General features: G+C 58.7%; 2 protein-coding genes across 2 annotated transcripts in view; both read right to left on the bottom strand.

Annotated features, from left to right (window-relative positions):
- Nucleotides 1-1,748: 1,748 nt before the first annotated feature.
- Slc16a8 (solute carrier family 16 member 8) lies at nucleotides 1,749-5,928 on the bottom strand. Its single transcript, XM_059253009.1, has 4 exons — nucleotides 5,712-5,928; nucleotides 4,985-5,128; nucleotides 3,984-4,766; nucleotides 1,749-2,219 (listed from the first exon to the last, which is right to left on the bottom strand). Exons 1-4 carry the CDS (start codon nucleotides 5,926-5,928, stop codon nucleotides 1,900-1,902), a joined length of 1,464 nt encoding a protein of 487 aa, XP_059108992.1. The 3' UTR covers nucleotides 1,749-1,899.
- A 1,785-nt stretch (nucleotides 5,929-7,713) lies between these two features.
- The window catches only part of Baiap2l2 (BAR/IMD domain containing adaptor protein 2 like 2), a 28,764-nt gene continuing 21,537 nt past the window's right edge, over nucleotides 7,714-14,940 (bottom strand). The window contains exons 8-14 of the mRNA XM_059253019.1: nucleotides 11,371-11,523; nucleotides 10,958-11,096; nucleotides 10,629-10,842; nucleotides 9,033-9,155; nucleotides 8,601-8,808; nucleotides 8,220-8,263; nucleotides 7,714-8,075 (exon numbers count right to left, since the gene is read on the bottom strand). Of these exons, the coding sequence (XP_059109002.1) occupies nucleotides 8,000-8,075; nucleotides 8,220-8,263; nucleotides 8,601-8,808; nucleotides 9,033-9,155; nucleotides 10,629-10,842; nucleotides 10,958-11,096; nucleotides 11,371-11,523 (957 nt within the window). The 3' untranslated portion in view covers nucleotides 7,714-7,999. The remainder of the gene's footprint in view (nucleotides 8,076-8,219; nucleotides 8,264-8,600; nucleotides 8,809-9,032; nucleotides 9,156-10,628; nucleotides 10,843-10,957; nucleotides 11,097-11,370; nucleotides 11,524-14,940) is intronic.

The following is a 14,940-nucleotide window of genomic DNA, read 5'->3' as shown; positions in this document are numbered from 1 at the left end:
CCGGAGCGGTTTTCTCCCATAGCCTGTGGGGGGTGAGAGGCCCAGGGTGGCATCTTGCTCAGGACCACACATGGGAACAGTGGGTGCTGAGCTTGTCACCTGCTCCCACTGCTTCTAGCATCATTGGGCATTCTCCCTTCAACGCTTCAGTGTTCCCGGTTATGAAATAAACCATTGTTTGGGCAAGGGGGCAGAAGAGACACTGGTCGGGGTGATGCACGGCTAGGAAGACTACTCCAGGAACGCTGTTCAGTTCAGGGCCAAGGGGGCGCTAGGGAGACGCTGCCACCCGTGGGCAGTGGTCCTGCCTGCTGCCTTGCTGGGCTGGGTGTGGTACACACCAGCAAAGCCTTTACTCTGAATGCCCTTGAGGACGGGATATGGCCATCTGGAGAGCAGAACAGGCAAGGAGTGTGCAAGGTGGCAAGCAGGGTCCAAAATGGAAAAACACTTTGGCTTGGTAGCTTTGAGCTCTGCTGTCCTGCAGAAACTCAAGTGGGATTCTCAGGCTGTATCTGGAGTTGGAGGGAGATAGCCTGTCACCATCCATCCACATGGGGCCCAACAGAGGTGTCTGGCCATACTGCATCTCTGAAGAGACATCCAGTTTTGATGGTCAAGGGCACAGATCAAAACGTACAGCTTGAAGCCGGGCAGTGGTGGTGCACGTCTTTAATCCCAGTACTTGAGAGGTAGAAGCAGGTGGATCTCTGTGAGTTCAAGGCCAGCCTGTTCTACAGAGTTCCAGGACAGCCAGGGCTACATAGAGAAACCCATCTCAAACAAAACAAAAAACTACAGCTCGGAACCCAATAATGGCGTCTGTAACCCTGGGTTGATTTCTGTCCTCCTCATGCATGTTGCCCCGTGTGAAGTGTGGATAAATTCTACTTCATTGGGTTGTTAGGAGAATCAGTACACCAACATTCATGAAGGGCTTAGACTACTGCTTGGCCAAGTAAGCACTCTTAGGTAAATGCTTAGATAAAATACTGTCCCATCGGGAGTCTGGGAGGCATACATGAATGTAAGTCAACCGAGCATTGCCTGGGTTCCCGAAACCTTGGATGGAAAATGAGGCCCAGCTTGGACCAGTAGGTGAGAAGGGGCCATTTGTGGGAGGAACTCTGCTGAGATCTAGCTAGAGTTGGGAGTGAGACAAGCAGGTCCTCACAGGTCAGAGTGCAAGCGTTGGGTGTAGGACATGGGCAGTCCTGGCACTTGGGTGGCTAAGATAGAATCTTTGGTTGAGAGAGGTCATGGCCCACAAGTCCCTGTGGTAGAGAGCAGGTGCCCAGAGAGCCACACCAGTGTCCTCAGGAACAGTGTTCTGACCCAAAGTGATGGGTCACTAGAATGTACCCTCTAGAGGGGTGGCAACTCAGGGCAGTGGGGACATGCACACCTCAAGGGCCTCTGAGGTTTTGCTGCTGACCACCTGGCTCCCATGCTCTCTGGAACTGACTGAAGCCTACACGTGAAGAAGACCCAGGATAGGTCTCTGCTCCCGACTCTGACCTTGGACCCTGTGCTGCTGTGTAGATAGCGGCCACAAATGTGCTTCAGCACACAGCATCCCCACCGACCCCCAGTGTCTAGCCGGGATTCCCCCCACCATTCCTGCTCAGCTCCAATGGCTCAGGGGACTTCATGGGGACCCTTCTGACTCTCCTTGGCCCTCCCCAGCTCAGGCGGCCCAAGCCCTGGCAGAGGTACAGGAGCAGAATATGTCTTTCAGTAGGCTTTTATCAGCTTGTGCTCATCAGTTCACAACAGCTTCACTGGGAACAGGGCCTGGCCAATGGGGTACCCAAGGGATCACCCCAGGCTGCCTCCCCGTGTACCAGGCCCTCAGAGGGGAAGCCATGTTTTCATGCCTGCTGGCCGCTTGCCTGATGTCTACACAGACTCATGACCCAGCCCAGGCCCTGCCTCCACCTCTGGTTCTGGTCCTGGGGACCCAGCCCGGGGTCTCAGCACCTCCAGAGTCTCAAGGCTGCCAGGCTCCTCGGTGCTGGCAGGCATTGGCTCAGAGTCCCTCTCAGCCTCCACATCCTCGGCGTCACTGGCTCCTCCTGCAGCAGCTGGGCCTGACGGGGCATCCTTACTGCGCAGACAGCAGTAGGTGGCAACTGCCATGAAGACTCCGGCCAAGGCCACCTCAGAGCCAGCAAGGTAGAAGATGATCTCGTAGTTCTTCAGGGCATCCACCAGGCGGCCTGGGGGTGGGGTGGGTGTCACAACCTGTCAGGGTCCCCTCTACACTAATTAGAAGGGGCTTACTGGTGACACACATGTTCTGTCCTTGTTTCTGTTTATAAATGCAAAACTCCACATGGACCCTTGCTTTTGAGGCCCCAGATGTCACTTCCCTTCCCTGAACCTCAATCTAATGCTTCTGAGGACACAGTGTTTTTATAGTGTACAGGGTCCCCCCCTCCACATCAGTGCAAGCCCACTTGTGGGTGTTAGGGTGGCAGTGGGGCTGGACCCAGCTCAGGGGGCTAGGACTGAGGATTCCCCAACTCTTTCTACATAATCTAGTCTATATGGATTTGGCTCAGCATCCTCATCAGGAGCTACAAGCCATCTGAACCGAGCTGGTGAGGTGCCTCAGCACAGGCTGGGGAGTGGGGCTCTGCCTGTGCTCCAGGAAAGAGGGCTCATTTCCTTCCATTGCCCTGGTTCCTTTCCTGGGCACAGTATTTCCATGTGTGGGGAAATCTCTAGTTGTATTGTGGGCGACTGAACCCAGGGCGTCCCACATGCTAAGTATGTGATCTGCCACAGTTACATCCCAGTCCCCACTGCCCTTTCTTCCATGGGCTTCACTCCAGAGTATTCCCGAGTCCATACCAGGCTGTGGCCTTCAGGAAGTTACCTGATGACCATAACTTCACTCTATCTAAGTGTCTCAGTCCTTTCCCGACCAGCCAGTCCTGTCTCTGGCCATACTCAGCTTTGGAGTGCCCTTCACTTTCTCACTGGACCTGCCTTCTTTCCCTATTAGATCCATCCAGCAGCAGGTGGTCCCTGGGCTTCCAGGTGGGCCAGCTTTGAGGCTTTTTGGGTGGCAGGCTTGAGAGAGGGTACCCACACACTGGCTCGGGGGCTTTGCCTTTCTTATTGGGTTAAGCAGGCAGACAGAGCTTGCTCAGAACACCCTGCCATCTGGCTGGCTCAGAAGGAAAGGTGGTAGCTTACTCCATCTCTGCGGCAGCCTGGGCTCCATCAAAGCTTCCTCCTGCTATTCATTCCTGAAGCCTGACTATGGCCTCTCTCACTTAAGATTGGCTGGCTCCCTGATGCCTCAGGATAATCAGACAACTCAGGGACATCTTGGTGTCCCCATCTCTGCCTTTCTGCTCTTCGCTCAGGCCTCACTTGTAAGGTGACACTTTCCCAAGCAACCCCCAGCCCATCGCACTGTGCCGGCACCTGCAGAGCTATGCCAGGATGAGCAGAGGACCTAGCAGTCTGCGGGGCGGGGGGGTGGGGGGTGGGGGTGGGGTCATCAGCACCTCTCCTCTCCAGCTGTCGTCGGGGCACCCCTTCTCTGCTCCTAGCCAGGGCTGGTCCCCTGTTCTGCCTTACCGGCTGGGGACTGAAGCATCCACACACATTCGGTCCAGGTTAGCTCTCCGCAGGGGCAGATCCGGGCCCACAACTCAGGCTAAGATTCTGGATCTAACCCCCTCCCGGGCCCTACCCCTCATGCACAAAGCCTTCATGCTAACTGCTTGAGAAGGCCGACATGCCCAAGACGGCTGGCTAGACGGCTATTAGTTGTGTGTATTTCTTCTTGAGACTGACCTCTAGCTTTTACATCCTCATCCCCCGGGGTGGTCCCTGATTGGGGGAGGAGCTACCTGGCCAACCAGGCTTTTCAGCAAGGGGACCTGCCTTCCCTTCATCCCTGGAAGTGCTATCTAAAGGGTTTCCCTTACACTATCAGGCTTAGCCACCCTTCCTATGGTGCGCACCGGCAGAGGGCGGTCCAATGAGCACAGCCACGGCCTCCACGAGCAGTACCAGGCCCAGCGCACTGGGGAAGCGGGGCGCACCCACGGTTGCCATGAGCACCTCGAACTGCAGCGCGCCCACCATGCCGTAGGAGAGGCCGAAGGCGATGCAGAAAGCCACGAGGGTGCCGTAGGTGCGCGCACGCGCGCTGATCAGGTCCGTGAGCCCGTTGGCCAGCAGGGCCAGGCTGAAGAGGTAGGGGACGTGGGGTCGCAGGCGCGCCAGACCCGCCAGGGCACCGCACGCCGGCCGCGCCACGATGTCCACGAAACCCACGATGGACAACAAGAAGGCGGCCTCGGCGTCAGGCACGCCCGCGTCCTTGGCGTAGTTCACCAGCAGGATGGCGGGCACGAAGAGCCCAAGCGCCATCAGGAACTTGGTGACCACGTACACCACGAAGGCGCGGTCGGTGCACACTGCCACGTCCAGCAGGCGCCGGCGAGCCCGGCCACCGGAGGGCGCACGGTCCTCGGCGGGGTCTGGGCGCGGTGGGGGCGGGGGCCCTGGTGGCGGCCGCATGACGGCCCCGCAGGCACAGCAGTGCAGCAGGAGGCCACCGAACAGCAGGAAGCCGCCGCGCCAGCCGAAACGCTCCCCCAGCAGCTGGCCGAGCGGCGACAGCGTGGACAGGAACACCGGGCTGCCCGCCGCTGCCAGCCCGTTGGCCAGGGGCCGGCGCCGCTCGAAATAGAGTCCCAGCATGATGAGCGACGGCTGGAAGTTGAGGGCCAGGCCCAGGCCTGCGGGCGAGGCGACGCGGCTGGCTGGGGTGTCCCCTCTGGCCCCAGCAGCTGGGCCAGGCTGGGCCGGGACCCGGAGGATAAGCCCGACCCCGGGATGCCGAGCCAGATGACTCGAGGGCCGCCCCTTTGGGGGAAACTGGGAACTGAGAGACTTGCAGTAGGGACTCCCGACCTGCACCCACGTCCCTGCGGGGGAGAGACATGGGTGCCCTCACCTGTGAGCACCCCAGCTGTCAGGTACAGCTCCAGGAGGCGTGAGGCAAAGGAAGCCAGGATCATGCCGGCGGATGCCAGGAGTCCACCAGCCAGCATCACCCGGCGACAGCCAAAGCGCGTCACGAGGATGCTGGACAAGGGGCCTGTGGGCAGAGCAGGGTCACTGTCGAGGTTAGACCAATCTCCCCTCCAGAAAATGCGCCTAGCCTTGTACCTCTGAGGTCTGAAGGACCTTGAAGGGGTATTTACTCCCCACTCCGGCCTCTTCAGAGATTAAAGAGGGCAGTGTCTGGTTGAGGTGTAGTCACACAGCTTGACTGGGCAGACAAGGTGGAGTAGGGGGAGCGTGGCCACCCATCCCTAACCCTCTCGAGAACCCAGAACCAAAGTAGGAAGGATGGCTTCCACTCTTCGTCTCTGCGTCCCACCAGACTGCCATCCTCCTGAAGGTTCCCACCCTCTCAAAACTCCAGCATTAGGGCTGTGGGGAGCTGGAATGCTTCTCCAGGTTAATGAAGCCCAGTGTGGGTTTGTTGACAGGAATGAACCCAATCCCTGCAGGCCAGCAGTAGGAGCAGGTTTCCATTTCGATCTATATGCCCTACCCACTCTTTCCTAGGGCCGGGGGTGGGGGGGTGGGGGGTAGGGGTGGGGCGGGGCTTCTTTAGGCTCTAGATCCCCAGCCCCAGATGCGGGACCCCAGGAGACTCTGGGGGGAGTGCTGACCCGTGCCATAGAGCATGGCCAGCATGATGGAGGACACCCAGGCTGTGTCGCTGTAACCTGCACCGAAGTCCTGCTTGAGCTCTCGGAAGAAGACGCTCACGGCCTTGGGGAAGCCATAGGCGAAGCCAGTGATGACGAAGCAGGCGCCCAGCACCACCCAGCCCCAGCCACCATCTGGGGGACCTGCACCCCGGCGTCGCGGGCCGCCAGCGCCCATCACTTCTACCTTTGCTGGGGAAGAGGGGGGCAAAAGGCAGTGCTGTAGAGGAGTCAATTGAGACCTGCAAGGAGAAACAGCCCCAGGCCGCCCACTGAGCCCTTTCAGGTTTATAAAGCCAGCGAGGTAGGGAGGTCACCCAAGTCTTGCCACCTTCCTGCAAAGGCCTGTGAAGGGTGAATGGAGACTTGACTTCAAGGATTCCTCACTAGGGCTCCTCTCCTCCTGGGACCTAGGGGAAGGGGTGCAGTGAGTGCCAGTGCCCAGCAGCCACTGTGGACCCAGAGGTTTTGTGTGTGTGTGTGTGTGTGTGTGTGTGTGTGTGTGTGTGTGTATGTGTGTGTGTGTGTGTGTGTGTGTGTGCGCGCGCACACACACAGGGGAACCGTCAGTGTCTGCCATGAATACATGCAGGTTTGTGGGCAAATGGGCCAGTCACCCAGTGGGCCCGACGCCAGCTGCAGTGACCCTGCACCTTGTTCCTAACTTTTCTCAGTGACCAGGAATAAACTCATGATGAAAACCACAGGGGATCCTGGCCCTGTCTCAGCAGCCTTTGGTCCAGCTTGCGCCAGTTCTGGAAGGAGTTTGCCCTGTAACTTGGACAAGCCTCCTCTCCAGTTCCCGCCACCAGCAGGATGTACATCAGTACACCAACTGGAAACCTTGGGGAGGAAGGAGAGGTCTGGACCTCATGGGGAGGTGGCGACCTTGGAAGGGGCTCTGGAAGAGAGACCCGAGCCCCAGCAGTTCATAACCTAGGCCCTCCATCCCTAGGCAGGGGTTCCAAAGTCCTACTGCACCCTCCGAAGAAGAGGAGGGTGGGAAGCCCTAAAGGCCCTGGGCTCTCCCTCCAGGACCTCTCCCCGGGGACACCTGGGACTCTCCCTCCCCCCACCCCGGTTCCAGGTTCTGACTTTCCTTGCCTGCTCACCCCCACACCCAGCATGACTATGAACACAGGGACAAGAAGCTGGCCCCTGGCGGCCCTCAGCACACACTCACCTGGACCTGACTCTGGATTTAGGGTCCAGCCTCACATCTCCTGAGGCCTGCAGGGAGGGGCTGCCTCCAGCTAGGTGAGGCTGGCAGATCCCAACAGTCTTAGCTACTGTGGCTGCACTCCTTCGGACTCAACTCCTTCCCCAGGCCTGGGGCTTAGAGTCCCTCATCCCACCCCTGCTAAGAGGCTTTTACCGGTAAGGGAGTTGGGCACAAGGGACCATGAACCAGCGGGGCGGACATAGTGGGACAAGGGGCAAGGAGACCCCCCTTTACCTCCTGGGTCCTTCTGACTGGCACAAAGCCCTGCCTTGAGGGGGTTGTAATCTGGGGCTGGGGGCACAGTGGTGCCCTGGAGAGACTCAGCCTGCCAAGTCACTTCTGTGTACCATTGTTCCCACCCCAGCCCCAGGTCACATTCCAAGAGGGGCTCCTGGCTTCCCTTGGATAAGGTTAATCCAGGCCTGAGCCTGGCTTGAGAGGGTGGAGGGTTGCTGGAACAAAGGGTGCTGTGTCCCAGCTGAGGGGAACAGGCACCATTCCTTGGGATGCCATTTGGAGATGGGGGGATGAAGGTGAGAACCTTAGTACAGCCTTAAAGACTTCAAAAGAAGAGTCCTGAGGGGCTGGGGGGGGGGGCAGATCTGAGACTCCATTCACCCTAGAGGATCCCCACCTCCAGGGCCTTACCCTGTCCCCAAATCAGACACCCTGGCTCTCACTGTGCCCACTTCCTTTATTTTTTAATCAGTTACAAAAGTTAAACAGGGATTTTATGGGGCAGGGACGGAAGAGGAGGCACAGGCGCGAAGATGGGAGGCGAGAGGCTGGGTCCTGGGGAGAGACTTGGGGTCCCTGAAAGCAACAAGTTGCTCTGTGCCCCCCCCCTTCTCCCTGCTCCATGTGGCAGGCCCAGCCCTCAGTGAGCTCCTGGGCTGCAGGCAGAGGGGTAAAGATGGTCCCCTGGGTATCAGCGCCTGGCATCTGGGATCCACTGCTGCTGCTGCTGGCTGGAATAGCCCTGGGCAAGCGTGCTGGGCCACCTCAGGCCCCGGGGGAGGACATGGCCTCAGCGGATGAGGGGTGCTGAGCGGTCGTTGGTGACAGTGGGACGCAGCTTCACGGTGGCAAAGGGATTTGTACCCCTGTGGGGAACAGGCTGGCATGAGGGGGGCAGATACCCCCGTCTATGTGCCTAGAGAGAGTGGGCAGGCAGCTGGCCAAGCGTCTGCTTCCTGCCTCTTTCAAGTCACCTGCTACCATCTGGCTTCCTGCCCGTTGGGACTCACCGTGGAAAGAGCTCTGGGGGGTGGTGCTCCCAGGACATAAGTTTCTGCACGAAGGGAGGGAACGTTCAGGGGTGAAGGGAAGATGGGGGTCCCACCACTTGCCCCAGGAGAGCACAGGACTGGGAGGTTGAGGCCTTGCAGGGCCAGATTCGAGGACACTGTGCAGCCCAAAGTCTAGTTTCAGAGAAAGCTCTAGGCTTTGCACAGTGCCACGGCTTGGGGCTGACTGCCCCTGCAAGGTAAGGCTGGTAACCCTGTGGCCCCAGCCCACTCCTTCCCCCCTGCCACTCCCACCCCCCATCCCCAGCAGAAGTGTGGCCAGGGTCTCCCTTGCTGGGCTACTCCATAGGTCGGGCCAGGCTGAGGACAGGTGGGGCTGACCTTGACATCGGTGGCTGCCCCCATGCTGCCCACACTGCTTCGCCTGCTGCTGGGCAAGGGTGTGGGTGCGGGGCTGGGGGCACGGCTGGGGACGCGGCTCGGGGTCCGGGAGCGCGACTGGTTATCCCAGTAGTCTGATGAGGCTGCGGGGTTGCCTGGCCTGTCCAAGAGGTCATCAAGGCTGTGGCTGCCCCGGAGGGGGTAGGACCTGAGTCAGAGAAAGCAGGCAGACCTGGTGCCCCCTCCCACCTGCTGGGCCTGAGACTGGGGGGCCCTGACAGGAGGCACACCGCACCCTTCATTAGGAGGTAGGAAATCTGGGCACAGCTCTCCAGAGGCTAAAGAGGCCAGACCCATTAGATTATCTCACAGATGCCTCCTGGAGGGAGGGACAGGAACACCCTTGGGGCCCCACCCCACCAACTAAGGTACCTGGAAGGCAGTTCATTCATTGGGCTCATGGGGGCCATGGAGTTCATGGGGGTGACTGGGTTCATGGAGTTCACTGGCATCTCCTCCAAAGGTTTCACATAGGCCTCAGGGAACCAGCCACTTCTGTAGGGCACACATCAATGGCCCTTTAAGCAGGGCGGCAGCCCGGCTGGCTCTGAAGACCCTACAGACGGTGGCCTGGCTCACCCCACCAACATGGCTTTCCTGGTAGTCAAGGCCTAACGGTGCCACTTAACTTCATGTCCCACCAGGGGCTGAGGCACCTAGGAGAGGAGTTAGCAACTAAGTCAGCAAGCAGGCTGTTCGGGGACATGCAGGGATGGATGCCCTCCAGCCACAGGCCCTCTGGTCAGGTCTCCATTTCACCCGTTTGGAGTTGGCCTAGGCCAGTGAGTGGCACAGTTATGAGCGTCCCCAGCCACCAGGCTTGGTACCCCCTTTAATCTTTCAGAAAGCCCACGGGGGATGGGCAGTAGACGCTGGGAGAATATTCTCCAAAGAGTACCCCTCATCCAAAAGTGACTGACATAACAATCCGTGCGCCCCGTGAGGAGACACTTTCCCCAACCTCCGCCCTGCTGGCGGGTGGACAGTTGTATCTAGTTGGCTTCCTGTCAGGACTCTGGAAGCTATCTGTGGTGTGGCGTGGGTCTGCATGGTGGCAGCTGATTGCCTACAGCTCAGGCTGTCAGTCACCTCTGCTCCTGGTTCACAGGGCATGGATCCATCGACTTCCACCTTAATTAGACGCCACATTACCTCCCTCAGGCCCCACCTCTGCTCACCCACCCATAACTCACCTGGGCAGCTACCCATGGCCTCCTCCAGTGTATCCACTGGGGCACTGGTCACCCATCAGTCCATCACCCATCTACTCAGTCCCCCTCAGTACATGAGGTGCTTACACCCCACATCCTCCTCTGTCCCACCACCTGGTTCCCCTACCTGTCTTCTACTCCTAGATGCTTCCACCTGGACCCCCAGACAACCCCATCCACTCCCTGTCCACCGTTGACCACCCCCCAGTCTTCTGTGGGAGTGTTCCTAGCTGTCACTCTTGGCCCTCCAGGGTTCACACATTGGCTTCTATCTGCATCCTCCTGTAAGTCCTGGAAGAGTTGCAGGCCGAGTCACACCCTGTCCTCCCCTTCCTAGACCAGAGCCCTGTACACTCCCTAGAGGGCCACCAGTCCCATTTGTGTGGACACTCAGGGGTGTCTGGTTCTCCCCACTCCACACTGGGGTGCAGACCAGCCCGTGTAAGTTCCTGGGGGCTGTGAGCTGTACAGTGCCTGCAGGGCGAGGGGTGGGGGTGCTTTCCCTCCACCTCCGTCTCAGCTCCAGCACAGGAGGACGCAGTGGGGCACACAGAAGGCATGAAGGCAGTGGGGTTTTGCTGAGTCTCTCCTTTCTGAGTGCCGGCTGCCCATCCCATCTGTCCCCTTCTCCAAGGCCCCTACTCGGCTCTCTCAGCCCCAGGAGCGGCTGAGTAGACGGAGGCGGGGCGGAGATTGGAGAAAGGGAGTCGGAGGCCTGGAAACCTCGGTGGAGCGCAGACCCTGGGGCTCCACTCACGCGGACGAGCCCTCCAGCTTGCCGTAGAGCCAGCCATTCTGAGCTTCGGGCACCAGCACCTCAACGATGTCTCCAGCCGAGAAGCGCAGCAGCGTGTGGTTGGCACCCTCCGAGTGGGAGACCAGGGCGCGGACTCTCCTGGCACCCGCGCCGCCCAGGCGCTCGCCGAAGGAATTGGACCGTGAGCGCTGGGTGCTGCTGGCGTAGAGCGAGGCTGCGGGGACGAGTGAAAGTTCTCCCTGCAGTCTATCCTCCTTCCCTCCTGCTGCAGCCCCGCCCCCAGCCCCTTCCTGGCCCGCCCCGTGCACCTCTGTGCGTGGGGTACCCACAGGCCGACGGTGTCCGGGGCAGTGATCGGCGGTCTAGCTCCAACTGGGACGCGGACCTCGCCTCGGCGGGCTCGGGGCCGTAGGAGCTGGAGCCTTGCCGGCTGCGGGGGGAGCCATACTCTCCCAGGGACCTCGGGGGCTGCGAGGGGAGAGGGCAGGGGGGTGGGGCGGGAGGGGCGGAGCCTCGCTAGCCCCGCCCCCAGCCCCAGTCCCAAGCGTCGGCGTAAGGGTTGGGGACCCGGTGGGGCCACCACGGGGGTGCAGAGGCGAGCCCCCGGCGCCAGGGCGCGAGGGGTGCAGCGTAGAGCGGGGGTGCGAGGGGCGGCGGGCTCCAGGCGCAGGGCGGCGGTGCCCAGGGCCCAGCGAAGGGCGGCGGGGGGCGCGAAGGGCGGCGGGGGCGGCCAGGGCCTCACCATGTCCAGCCGCGTGGGCGTCAGGCGGCCCGAGGGGTAGGGCGGCCCCAGTGTCGGGCCCAGCAGCCCCGGGGAGTGGGCACGCGACGGGCTGCGGCTGGCCTCCGACTGCTCCTTCCACAGCAGCACGCGGTTCTGTAGCATCCCCCGGGCCTGGCCGGAGATACTGGGTCAAGTGTGGCCCGCCGGACTCTGCGGTCCGACAGGTGTCACATCTTGGAGATTGCTTAAGACACCACCCCTTATCTGCGATCCTGACTTTCATGTGCAAAGGCCCGCACACTGGCCCCTTGCAGAGGCAGCCCGGGCAGCCCAGACCTGTTGGGCTTAACCACATCGTCTGAGGCCTGCCCACCCTTCTCCGGCCCATTCCTTCCATTCCTTATGGAGGAAACCATGGGCCTGTCAGGCTCTAGGCTCCATAGGGGACCATGGTCCTTCACCATGCACGCATCTGGTGCACGCAAGGGTCCTACTCTGAGCAAGCTGTATGCTTTGTCATATAAAATAAGACGAACTGGTAAGAGTGAGCAAAGCAAAGTGTCTAGGCTGTGTGGGACCTCCTGGGCAAGCTGGCTAGCTAATGAGTCCAACAACCATCAGGCTCCGGTTCTGCGAGACTACCTGGGTTCATAAAACGGAGATGGAGCAAAGGAGACAGCTGCCTCTGTCTCACAGCTCTCCTGGTGTCCCCTTACTACCTCAGCCTTACAGAAGAGGGGCAGGGAGCTCAGTGATGGTCTCCCAGCCACTGAGCAGCAGAGGCACCTCCCATGGCCACCTTTCAAGGATTTTTCCCTGGAAGCTGGAGCAGCTGTTGACCACCTCAGAGCAGTGACCAGGAAGCAGCTGGTCCAGCAGGCCTGGGTGGACACCATGCTTCCTTGCAGCCGGGAATTAGCATAGGAGCTCAGAGAGATGCTTCAGGGTCAGTGAACGGCTTGGCACATGGGCCCTGCCTGTCTAGTTTAGAGGGACCTTTCCCGAGTTGAGAGCCCCCGGCCAGGCCTAAAACACCAAGGCTGGCCTGGCATCACTTCCCTCAGTCCTGCCCAGTCCTGCCCAGTCCTGCCCAGTCCTGCCAACGAGCACCCAGGGAGAGGCAGAGTGGAGCTGGGGTTCCAAAGCCAGAGGAAACACCATGAGGGAAACTTAAAGTACACAGGTGGGTGGAAAGGGCTTCTCGGATGGTGGGAGGAGACGGCTCAGAGGGCAAAGGAGCCTCACGACCCAAGGAGGAAGCCTGATGCTCAACACTCCCGCAGTGAGCTGGGAGGAGGCGACTGGAGCCTCTCAGGCCAGCTGGCCTAGGGTACGCAGGGCACCAGCAGCAGTGAACCCGTCGGGACAAGGTGGAAGGCAAGAACCCACGGACCACACATGCACCGTGGCACGTGTATGCATATATACAAATATATAATTTAAAAAAAGAAAAAAAGAAAAAGTTGCCAGGTGGTGGCAGCACACGCCTTTAATCCCAGCACTCGGGAGGCAGAGGCAGGCATATCTCTGTGAGTTCGAGGCCAGCCTGGTCTACAGAGTGAGTTCCAGGATAGCCAGGGCTGTTACACAGAGAAACCATGTCTCAAAAAACAAAACAATAACAACAAAAACCCAAACAAATAAAAGAAAAAAAGCCAAATCAGGGCTGGGGGTGTCGTTCAGTTGGTGGAGTATTAGCCTAGCATGCACGAAGCCCTGCATTCCGTCCCCGAACTACATAAACCAAGCATGATGAGGAGTGTTTTAAGCACAGCCCTGGGGAGGTGGAGGCAGGAGGATCAGGAGTTTAAAGTCAGGGGCAGGGATAGTCTACCATGGCGGTCGGTGCTCTCCTATAATCTCAGCACTCAGGAGGCAGAAGCAGGAGGATGGCTGCAAGTTTGAGGCTATCCTGGGCTGCATAGCAAGTTCCAAGCTAGCCTGGGCTATTACATAGTCTTGGGTCAGCACCAGGGTTTTCCCAGAACATGAGAAGTGTCTGCTGGTGGGCTGGGACTCAGCTCCAGGGCAGGCAGGCACCCAGCATGCACCAGACCCTGAGCTCCAACCCTGCGTTGCCAGGAATCAACATGAGGACCCGGGAGCTGGCTCAGGGGATAAAGCGCTGAGGATGGAAGTTTGAACTCCCCAGAACCCCTAAAAACTTGGAGGTCATAGGTCCCCTCTCAAACTGGCTAGCTAGCCTGGCCAAACCAGCTCCAGTGAGTTCTGGGTTCAGCAAGAGACCTGGTCCTCGAGACTGACAGGAAGCTACCACAGATCAGTCAGTCTTAGGACCTACTACACACATGCATGGGCATGAACAACACATGGAAATGAAACAGTCTATAAATTAATAAGCACAATGAAAGAAAAGATTATGATGGATCCTAGTGAAGAAAAGGGACTCTGAAAATGGAAGAAAATGCCAGTCTCACGTATGAAACTCATACTTCTGAGGGACATTCCACAGAGAGGTCGTTTTACTTTCTGATTAGCCAAGATTAAAGAAGCAGCCCCCAGGCTATCATTGAGGGGCCCAGACACGAGTGTCTCATGTACTGTGGGCGGATGTACACGTCAGTCAGCACAGTGAAGCCCATGTCCTCCGGCTCACCCACTCCATCTGCATCTGGAGATGGTTGCTGGCTGTGTCACACACACACAGAGGAGCTGGGTGAGGTCGGAGGAAAGGCCTGACCAGTAGAGAGATGGGAAAGACACTCTCCAGGGTCCAGGCCCTTTTGCTTTTCTTCACATCTTGCTCTACGCTTTCTGCTTCCTTATTGTAATACAATATGGTGGGTAACATATGGCCAATAGCCTTAGGTCATGAGGAATCGAGGTGGGCTATACTGGGCAACAGCCCCAAACCGTAAGGAATTGCTTGGCCCCCAGCCTTCCCACGCTGCTTCACCCTAAGAAACACTACGCACGGGTATTGCAAACAAAACCCTGCTCCCGGTCAAACCGCACAAACTAGCTGTAACTCCCTGGTAGCTATGACTAGATATCTATGTGTGCCCCCAGCCCCTCTAAATGCCCCAACCTTCACCCTGTGGGGAGGGTTTGGGGTCCTCACTGTTCCAATAAAGGCGGGGGCCTCAGTCCGAGCGCTTCTCTGTTTCATTCTTACATCTGGTGCTGAAATCCAGGACCCTTTTAGGGTCTTCCAGGCAGAAAGTCCCCCTTCCCCACTCCCCCAGGGTCATTCCTTTGGGAGCACAGACACCCTCAATGCTCACTATATAGGCATACAGCCACCAGTCCAACCCGAGACCTCTGGTCTTTGCGGCCTCTGTCCCCATGAGTAATGTAAGTCCCGTCGACAGAACCTCGGTTCTGACCTCAATGCTCTGCTTTCCTCTGAATCTTCCCATCCATCTTCATCTGCCTCTTCTCCAACCCACAGCTGCCAGCCATGCACCCAGATTCTTTCTTTGTTGTTGTTGTTGGTTTTTTTTTTTTTGGTTGTTTTTTTTTTGTTTTTTTGGTTTTTTTTTTTAGTTTTTAGTTTTTAGTTTTTGAGACAGGGTTTCTCTCTGTAGTTTTGGTGCCTGTCCTGGATCTTGCTCTGTAGACCAGGCT

This window comes from Peromyscus eremicus, unplaced genomic scaffold, assembly GCF_949786415.1.
Source record: "Peromyscus eremicus unplaced genomic scaffold, PerEre_H2_v1 PerEre#2#unplaced_949, whole genome shotgun sequence".
In the NCBI taxonomy this organism is placed as follows: domain Eukaryota; kingdom Metazoa; phylum Chordata; class Mammalia; order Rodentia; family Cricetidae; genus Peromyscus; species Peromyscus eremicus.
The sequence above is the reverse complement of the archived record's forward strand: the minus strand, read 5'-3'. Positions and strand labels throughout refer to the sequence as shown.

What these genes read in the sequence shown, in the direction of transcription:
- Slc16a8 (XM_059253009.1), bottom strand. Translation starts at nt 5,928, where the DNA reads ATGGGCGCTGGCGGCCCGCGACGCCGGGGTGCAGGTCCCCCAGATGGT. An exon ending in GGCCATGCTCTATGGCACGG is followed by an intron (nt 5,129 to 5,711) that starts GTCAGCACTCCC and finishes CTCTGCCCACAG; the next exon opens with GCCCCTTGTCCAGCATCCTC. An exon ending in CATTGGACCGCCCTCTGCCG is followed by an intron (nt 2,220 to 3,983) that starts GTGCGCACCATA and finishes CCCCACCCCCAG; the next exon opens with GCCGCCTGGTGGATGCCCTG.